This window comes from Sparus aurata, chromosome 15 (assembly GCF_900880675.1).
Source record: "Sparus aurata chromosome 15, fSpaAur1.1, whole genome shotgun sequence".
Taxonomy (NCBI): Eukaryota; Metazoa; Chordata; class Actinopteri; order Spariformes; family Sparidae; genus Sparus; species Sparus aurata.
The window spans coordinates 30,311,757-30,321,491 of record NC_044201.1 but is presented as its reverse complement, the minus strand read 5'-3'; the positions used below and the strand labels follow the sequence as shown (position 1 = coordinate 30,321,491).

Here is a 9,735-nt window from a genome sequence, read left to right as displayed (position 1 = left end):
CACTTACACAAACATCCCACACACACATACACACACACACACTAATCAGTCGCTCCTCAACAGTCAAAACAGTGATTAGTTTCAACTCTTCACCTCGGCGTCATCAGATCTGCAGGTGAGGAGGAGACGGGTCGCGGTCGCACCCCATCGGCCCGCCTGCGTCAGAGATGACTCTGCCTTCACCTCGCCGCAAGGTGCTCACACACACACACACACACACACACACACACACACACACACACACACACACACACACACCCCTACACATTAAATGAGCACATGTAAAAACAAAGTGTACAGTAGCAACCACAAGGAATGGATATTAAAAAGAATAAAATAGAAAAGTTCAGGAATGTCACACACACACACACACACACACACACACACACACACACACACACACACACACACGACCTCGACAACACACTCATGGCGGCGCACACTGAAACATGCAAACAGGCCAATAAACACAGACACACAGGTTTGTGTGAGCGAGAGGTTTTTATGGAGGTTCATGCGAGGACAGATTAATTATCAGGCTCGGGGGGAAACATTGTAATCAATGTTTTGAATCCTCGGGAGGAGAAGTGCAGCTGACGTCCTGCCAGTAGTAGATTATAGTTAATTTACTGCGTTCACTCTCAGTGTAGATAAATTTAAATGAGACGAAACCTGAGAGTGAACTCGTGATGATGACGTGATGACGGTCAGACCGTTTTGCATGTTTTAACCCGTTACAGCTGCACGAGAGCATCTTCTCATCAGACTGCAGATTGATCACTGCGAGCGACTCGAAGGCCGCAGAAATGAACAAGTTATCAATCAGTCGGCAGGATGTGATGTCAGCAGTCAACACTGCTGCAAACCACAGATACCTCAAAGTTTGTACGCGGGCAACACAAGACATCTAAATGTGTTTTAAAGGTCCAGTAGTCACTCGTCTTCATCGTTGGTTCTGGTGTGAAATATCCGTTTCTTTAGCTTCTAAATGTTGGTGCACTTTCTCCTTCACCAGCTAACGGTTTGAGTGATGGATTCATCAGAGCCTGCTGCTGCTGGACACACTGAGACTGAACCAGACCGGGTCAGAACTCGAGTGTTCAGAGTTCAGTGGAGCTGCAGAGAGCTCACAGAAATGTTACCAGACGTATTAAAGCAGTTTTTAATTACTCTACATTCCTGTGAACCATTTTCCAAATCTTTGTGTTCGCCTTCTCACCACATGTGCATTAGGATGTATTTCATGTTGTTACCTGGACAGCTCTCCTTTGTCTTCTACTCTGTGGTTTAAAATAAATATGAACTCATGAATAAAGGTAAAGAAGTAAATTAAGTCTTTGTGTTGGAGCATCAAGCCGACAGTAGACATGTGGCGCCACCTGGTGGCCACATGTGTTTTATAACGGCTCATTTCTTTGAGTCATGAATCAAGAGGAGTGAAACTCTCCTGCAGGAGGATTTTGAACAGTTTTGCAGCTGTAGTCGATTCAGATCATTCGGGACTTGAATTATAGGCTTTACAAAAACTTAACTGAGCTTTAGTGTTCAAGTGAAAGTCTTTATAGTTCAGCACACTGTGTTTCCACAGTTAAAATGTATGTGGCTTCCTTTGTTCAGACGCACCTGATGTGTGAATGTGAGGACACCTTTTATGAAACCACAAAAAGTAAAAGCCTCCTTCAGCTCGCAGCATGAAAAGCTGCTTTTCTTTTCTTCACAGCTCAGTCCGGCCTTGACTACAGTAAGTGCTGCTGACTGCAGTGAAAACACCTGTGAAGAGTGACGACTGACAGCTGCAGCTGAATGATCAACCTGTTAACAAGTCATACTTAAAGTATAAAGCAAACTCCAACCCTCTGATGAACTGAATGAAGCCTTCACCTCTTCATTCTGTGTGACTGTCAGTGGTTCATGTTAAACTGGAGCTGATGTGTTTTCAGGTAAATGTTCTGGTGCCACTTCTTTTCTTCACTTCTTTTCTTCACTTCTTCTCTTCACATCTTTTCACTTTTGGATAAAACTGCTCCAACCAGCAGAGGGCGTCCTCACAACCCACCGACGCTGAGATCTGGTTTAAAAGCCGTATTGTTCATCTCTGGTTCAATGCTGTACAAGCAGCACTTGACCTCACAGAGAGATTAATCTCATTGAATACTGTTTGATTAGAAACTGGAAGAGAACTGATCCCAGTGCACGTCTCAGTCAGTCCACGAGGGTTTTACAGCCGATTTTACGGCTCGCTCGTGAACATTTTCATCCTTTAACGCCAACAAGACTTCACAAGATTCACCCACAGCTCATGTTCACCGCTTCACATCCTGCAGGACTGAAGAGACGATGAGGAAATGTGCCAACATGGACAGACATGTTGGACTCTCCTGAGTGCAGAATGAGCCACGTGTGATGTGTCACCCACAGCTGCACCCGGTCAGTCATCAGGATTAAACACACATGAGGCTAATTAGCAGCATCACAAACACACAAGCAACACAAATACAGAGCACCGAAACACTGGCTGCATTTTGAAGAATATTGCCTCAGAAATGTTATGGAAACTGCAAAATTAGCGAAGAAGCTTGAGTATTTTTGTCTTTTGGGACTCAGAGTTAATGTGTCAGATGTTTGATGGAAACAGGTTTACAGATCTCAGATGAGGAGACCAAAGAACAACTCGGCCTCGTCCACAAACGACAACGTTTAATCCCTGAAGACCTCCATCTCCATCTTGTCTCTCCTCCAGCTTCTGTTTACAGCCCACACCGCCTCATCCTCTGACCAAGTTACGCTTTACAAAGCCCAGTTCATTGCCACCTTTCAACAGTTTGCTTAAAATTCACTCGACGTGTTCTGGAAACACGGCTGCTGATAGAAAATACACACAAAGTACTTTTTGCACATTAAAACTAAGACCCAGTTAGATCGAGTCACATCGAATTCCACATTTGAACCATCAGGTTGTAAATTTCTTCATCTGTCGTCACAATATTGTCAAAAACATTTTTCTCTTTGAGCTCCGGAGTGTGAAGGACTCTTCATCAGGACAGTTTTAAACTGTGAGGGACAGAGAATAAAATAAATGTGATGAAATGAATTTGTTCAGAGGCTGTCGATGTGTTTCAGTCTGTGTGAAGAATACATTCACTCTTTTTCTTCCCTGCTTTAGAGGACAGGTGAAAGTCAGGAGGACATTGATCCTGACGACACAGTGCTGCCTTCAGGGACACCAACATGTTCTGCCAGTGAGAAGCAGAAAACAGGATCACTGACGTTCAACTTATTGTTATTCTGCTCTATTTGTGATGTAAACGGATTAAATCAGGAGGACAGAGAGTCACAGTGAAGCTTTACAAAGAACAGACAGCTGCTGATGCTCTGTTGGTTTATTTATCCTGACAAACATCTGTTAGTGGCCTGATGTCAGATTATTGCATGTCACTGCAGAAGATTTTAGAAAGATAAAAAATCCTCTGACAGTTTTTATAATCTTTCTTTCTTCATGCGAGAAAACGCACCAAAGCAGCTGCGCGCAAATTACGCACACACCAAGTTTTCCCCTCCTCAGTTCTGATCTCAGACTCGTCATCCAGACGCGGACTCATCATTCTGAAGCCGTTTTGCTGATTGCGCTCCTCGCTGACTTCCATGGCAGTAATCTATTACCTGTGCTGAGGATGTAACGAGCCTCTGCAGCCACAGAGAGCGAGCGCGTCACAGTGAGAGACGTGAGTCCACCATGAGTCACGCTGGGACAGAAGACCGGGACAGAGACCTTTTCCACCCCCCCCTGTGGAGACGCTGAAGTGGGACTGGGTTTATTCACATCACCGCTTTTAATTTAATATCGTATTTGTTTATTTGAATCTTTATTTGTGCGGATTAACTCGCGCTGCGCTCTCCTGCGCTGTCCGGAGCGAGGGTCTCCTTTTCTCTTCAGGATGGTTTGTGAGGAGGAGAAGAGGAGCAGCAGGGTTTGATCTCTCTCTCTCTCTCTGTGGAAAATATGGAAAACTACACGAGCTGGAGTAATTTCACCCAAGTTCTGTCGGAGCTGGACGGGACGAGCGGCGAGGAGGAGGAGGACGAGGAGGAGGAGGAGGACGGCGGCGGCGGTGCAGGCAGCGGCGGGCTGCGCGTCCTCGTCGGCTGCGTCCTCTTCCTGCTCATCGTGTCCACGCTGCTCGGGAACACGCTGGTGTGCGCCGCCGTCATCAGGTTCCGACACCTGCGGTCCAAAGTCACCAACTTCTTCGTCATCTCTCTGGCCGTGTCCGACCTGTTCGTGGCGGTGCTGGTGATGCCCTGGGAGGCCATCACTGAGGTGACCGGCACGTGGCTGTTCGGGCGGTTCTGCGGGGTCTGGATCGCCTTCGACATCATGTGCTCCACGGCCTCCATCTTGAACCTGTGCATCATCAGCGTGGACCGGTACTGGGCCATCGCCAGCCCGTTTAAATATGAGCGGAAGATGACTCACCGGGTGGCGTTTGTCATGATCGGGGTGGCGTGGACGCTTTCCATCCTGATCTCCTTCATCCCGGTGCAGCTCAACTGGCACCAGGCTGAGGAGGAGCAGGAGGTGATGGAGGAGATGGTGGCGCTGAACTTCACCAACAGCAGCAACCTCAACCTCAACACCAGCACCAGAACCAACGCCAGCGCCGACCCCAGGAGCTGTGTCGCCAACCTGAACAAGACCTACGCCATCTCCTCCTCCTTCATCAGCTTCTACATCCCGGTGGTGATCATGATCGCCACCTACACCCGGATCTACAGGATCGCCCAGACCCAGATCCGTCGGATCGCGTCCCTGGAGAGGGCGGCGGAGCAGGCGCAGAATCAAGGCCACGGTGTGAACCGGAACCAGCACCAGCAGCACAGATCCAACGATGAAACCTCGTTGAAGTCGTCGTTTAAGAAGGAGACCAAAGTCCTGAAGACCCTCTCCATCATCATGGGGGTGTTCGTCTTCTGCTGGCTGCCGTTCTTCGTCCTCAACTGCACGGTGCCGTTCTGCGACCCGCCCTGTGTCAGCGACACCACCTTCACCGTCTTCGTCTGGTTCGGCTGGGCCAACTCCTCCCTCAACCCGGTCATTTACGCCTTCAACGCAGAATTCCGACGGGCCTTCGCCACCATTCTGGGTTGCAACCAGATCTGCTCAAACAACACGGTGGAAGCGGTGAACTTCAGCGACGAGCTCGTCTCTTACCACCACGACACGACGCTCCACAAGGAGGCGCTGGTCCCGGCGCAGCCGCAGCAGCACCCTCGCTCCATCAACGTCGGGTCCGACCGCCTGGAGGACATGAGCGCTCAGTTTGACGAGGAGTCGATCATCTCCAACGGCTCCCAGAGCAACAAACTGCTGCTGCTTCCTGCCACCGTCCAGCTCGAGGACGACCCGGAAATCTCCCTGGAAACGATCACGCCGTTCACCTCAGCGGCGCGACTCGAGAGGGACGCTCTAATACCAGGACAGGTCCACCAGGACGGGTAGGACGGGCTCTGCTCTGAGCTGACTGACAGCCAAATCCAAACAGGAATGTTCTGGTTAATCATGAAATAATGGAGGACTGCATGACCAAGCTGCTCGTTAAAATCTGGAGAAACACTCGAGAGAGACTCGACTGTACGAGATGAAATGCTAATATATCCGACCAATCACCAGAATAAACGTCCGCAGAGTACATTTCTGCAAAATCACAGATAAGTTAGAACGTGTTCATGTTGTAACTTCACGTTCTTTTTAGGTTGATTTCAGCGCTCTGGTTGGGTTCAGGCAGGAAACATCTGGATTTCACTTTAAAATACTTTAAAACACGACAGGAAGGGAAATTGTCGACCACCTCGTCAGTGAACGTGATGACACATTTAGTTCACGTGTAGAACTAAATACAGACTTTGACATGTACACATTTGATTGTTTTGCAGAAATGTTAACTGCCTTTCTAACACTGTATCCTGGCGACTGGGCTGCAACTTTACACGTTATAGAACTTTTCCCTGTTGGACTGCTGTTTATTTGCACTCATGTAAACTGGAGCAGGTGTAGTTGTAGACGTAGGCGACACAGTGAGGTCGGAGATACAGTGAGGAGGTGGGAGGTGGAGGAGAGCTGAGTGACGGCTGCTGCTGCTGCTGCCTGCTTGTCTGAACATTTTATTCTGCAAATTTTTAATTCTGATGTGTTGGAACAGTCGATGATGGAACATTTCCTCCCTTAAATAAAGATGTCTGAATGTTAATGTGACTGAAAGATGACCTGTTTGGAAAAAAAAAACAAAGCAAAACTAAAGTCACAGCGAAACAAATTTTCATATGTTGCCTGGAATTAAATGAAACAACGAGTCGCTAAATTCTTGTTTGAAACATATTGTTCTTTCCAAAAAGTCACATTAACGTGAATCCAGTGTTGTATTAGCAAACATACATTTAGCAAAACCGATGATCGTCATGATTCCTCGAGCATTCATGTGAGCAAGCTAAGCTAACTGCATGCTACATCACAGAGAGGCACCTGTACATAATAGCAAGCTAGTCTGCTAGCTACATTTCGTCCAGTTATCTGTATTATCATCCCACAAACGATCGCTTTATAACTTATCGATCAATAAGCTGACACACCCTCCACCTCAGGAGCCACCGGAGAAGTTGCTTATGTGCCCAGCAGTGGTTTTACTGGACGTATGTAGCTGAGCTGAAGCTCCCGCTACATGTTATGTGAAGTTATTTGGCTAAAAATGCAACACGGTTTCTTCTGAGGCCGTTAATAAAGATTTAGTGCACAACAGAAGCTTTCAGCACCGAGGCTTCATCGTCTCACCGCTCGCCTGTTATTGTTCCTGGGATTAGAAGTGAGAAAATTAAAGTCATTAATAAGGAATTAGTGTGAAAGCAGAGTTTTAATATGTTGTGGAGAACAGTCACAGCTCAGCTGGTTCAGACTTGTGTTGTTACTGACCTCTGAGGGGAAAGTAGGACAGAATCAGTCACGTCGCTCGTTGGAAGTGAAGATAAGGAGGTCAAAGGTCGGAGCTGTGACTACAGATGAATATTGTAATGTTAGCTCATCAATCGCTCGAGCTTGTGAGAGGCCGGTTCTGAAAGTCCGGTCAGGTAATCTCTGAGTCACAGGTGATGGACCTGCCTGGTTATCTGTTGTTATTCTCACAAGTGTCACGTCTGCATCAGCCGCCCGGGAATGAAGAGACGCCTGAGATCATGATTCTGTTTATTATTTTAATATATCTTCTTATGTTTAATTAACCAAGTCCACCTTTGTCTTAATAAGAATGCAAAAACAAACACCTTAGAAATACTTGGTGATGAGTAACAAACTGAATAACAGACGAGCTTGTGGGTTTTCTCTCCTCGTGTTGGGTTCAGTGTTTCTCTCTCTGCTCGCTCCTTTCATCTTCACTCTGTGGTGGAGTTGAAACAGGGTGGAGGCGCCCCGACCCGCAGAGAGGACGACCCGCCTGAACCTCCACAGGTGTCTCCTACAGGTTCAGCTGCTCAGACTCAGAGTGTGTCATCACAGCGCTTCTGTTTCTGGTGTCGCAGTTTCAGACCCTGCAGTCGTGTTCAAACCCTGGAGGAGAAACTGGGGAAGATTCCTGGAACATGAAGCGAGGACGAGGACGGAGGTGATGATATAACCTCAGAATAATGATGTCCTGAAAGCAGGTGTGTGAGCAGGTGACAGGTCAGGTGTGTGAGCAGGTGACAGGTCAGGTGTGCCGAACAAATTGTGTCCAGGAGACGATGTGTGATAGGACAGATTCAAGACAGGTAACCCTGACAAAAACTAAAAGATATATAAAAAAGAGGACGCTGAAGTTGATTCTGTTGATTTGCATCACTTATCCAAACTCCTGCTGTCAGTCGGCTCCTCCCTCCTACAAGAAGTGATGGATTAAAATCTAACAACCAGGAACAGAGCGTCTCTCAGAAACGACCGCACGACAACAATACACTGCAGTAAATGGATCCAAATATAAACCGCCACCAAAAAGCCACAAATAATGCTCAGAACAGCACCAAACTTCAGCAACAGTACAAATAGGGTCTCAGCACATAGTCCGGGGCATCTAACCTCCGCTAGCTTAGCTGGATTTCTATTGTGAAGCTAAAAACAGAGTTCAACTCTCCTCCATCAGCTTCCGGGTCGGGGAAGTCCCGACGCGACGATTACCGAGTGCGGTTAGAAATGCTCAATTCCGTTCTTTTCCCTGTCCGCTCTCGATAATAACTGTTATAAACTGGCAGGTAAGACACATATGAACTTTGATTGCTTTTCCATGGAGTCATAATCACACATTTTCATCCATGAGCCGCGGAACTCTACTGCACTCGGTAATCGACTCGTCGGGACTTCCCGTCAACAGGAAGCTGCTGCAGAAGAGTGGTAAATTTAGTCAGCTTTTCAGTAGAAATCCAGCTAAGCTAGCGGAGGATAGATGCCCCGGACTATGTGCTGAGACCCTATTTGTACTGTTGCTGAAGTTTGGTGCTGTTCTGAGCATTATTTGTGGCTTTTTGGTGGCGGTTTATATTTGGATCCATTTACTGCAGTGTATTGTTGTCGTGCGGTCGTTTCTGAGGTTGATAAAACTCTGTAAATTAGCGGTCTGCTAACTTGATCTCTCGAGAGGGAGTCTAACACAGTTTCACAGTGATTTAGACCATGGATTAAATTTACACCGGAATATCCCTTTAAAGCACCTTAAAATACTGTTTTTGTCACAACAATCACGGCTGGAGAAGGTCCAACGACAGCCCTAGTTTGTCTCCATGTTCATGAACCTATTTCGGGGTATATAAAGGAGCTCTGGAGAGCGTTGGCTCGTCTTTCTGCTCACAGGCGGTTGATGAATGGTTCTGTTGTCCTCATACATTAAATCCATCACAGTTCACACAAACACAGCCCGAGAGCTGCACCTCGTCACGCTCTGCTGCCCGAAGTCACCCGACGCCATCAGGACGAGTCCAGAGAAGAATCCCTTCAAACATCGATCATCACAAACAAAAACCAGAGTATGTGGAGGAATATAAAGCAGACTGATGATAAACTGCTTTATATCACACCAGTATTCTCTGCTGAAGATATAATATATAATGTGGCTGATCTGTTGGTGTCTTCCCTCTGTCGCTCTGCAGAGAGACGATGAGTTTCTGTTCAACATGAAGGTCAGCGTGTGTTCAGGTTGTCGGGGAACAGGACAGAAAACTAAATGTCAGGACTGTAACTGCAGAGCTGCAGAGCTGCAGGACGTCTGCCGTCGTTTCAGAGGCTCAGTGGTATTTAAACCACATTTATAACTGTGCTCAAGTCTCTACACGCAAGACAAGTACGGCACAAACACACACACACGTCTGCATGTTAACAAGCACACTTCAACTTCCAACACGTAGAATTATTACAAAGAGGGCGGGAAGAAAAGGTTTGTGTCGTCCAGTGGAGCCTGGACGGGTGTTTTATATGTTTGGAGGCGATTTGAACACATTTAATGTAAAGATGATGAAACCTGAGGCGACGTTTGTCTCGTTATTACTATAAACTGTTGACTGATCGATGTTCAAACCAGTGAGTTGGATCTCACAGCATCGAGTTGAGAATGAGTCTCCAAATTCAGCTTTCCTACAAATTACATTTTTAATGAATCATCAGTTTTAACCAACATGATTTAAACTTAATTTGAGGAGCTTTAAATGTCTGAATCTGATGACTCAACC

At 46.8% G+C, this 9,735-nt stretch overlaps 1 protein-coding gene across 1 annotated transcript; it reads left to right on the top strand.

Annotated features, from left to right (window-relative positions):
* The first annotated feature begins 3,511 nt into the window (after positions 1-3,511).
* On the top strand, positions 3,512-6,245 carry LOC115596283 (D(1)-like dopamine receptor). The gene has a single exon (XM_030441182.1). It carries the CDS (start codon positions 4,001-4,003, stop codon positions 5,495-5,497), a length of 1,497 nt encoding a protein of 498 aa, XP_030297042.1. The 5' UTR covers positions 3,512-4,000; the 3' UTR covers positions 5,498-6,245.
* Positions 6,246-9,735: the final 3,490 nt, after the last annotated feature.

Excerpts from the sequence above, each read along its gene's own strand:
- LOC115596283 (XM_030441182.1), top strand. The coding sequence starts at position 4,001 with ATGGAAAACTACACGAGCTGGAGTAATTTCACCCAAGTTCTGTCGGAG.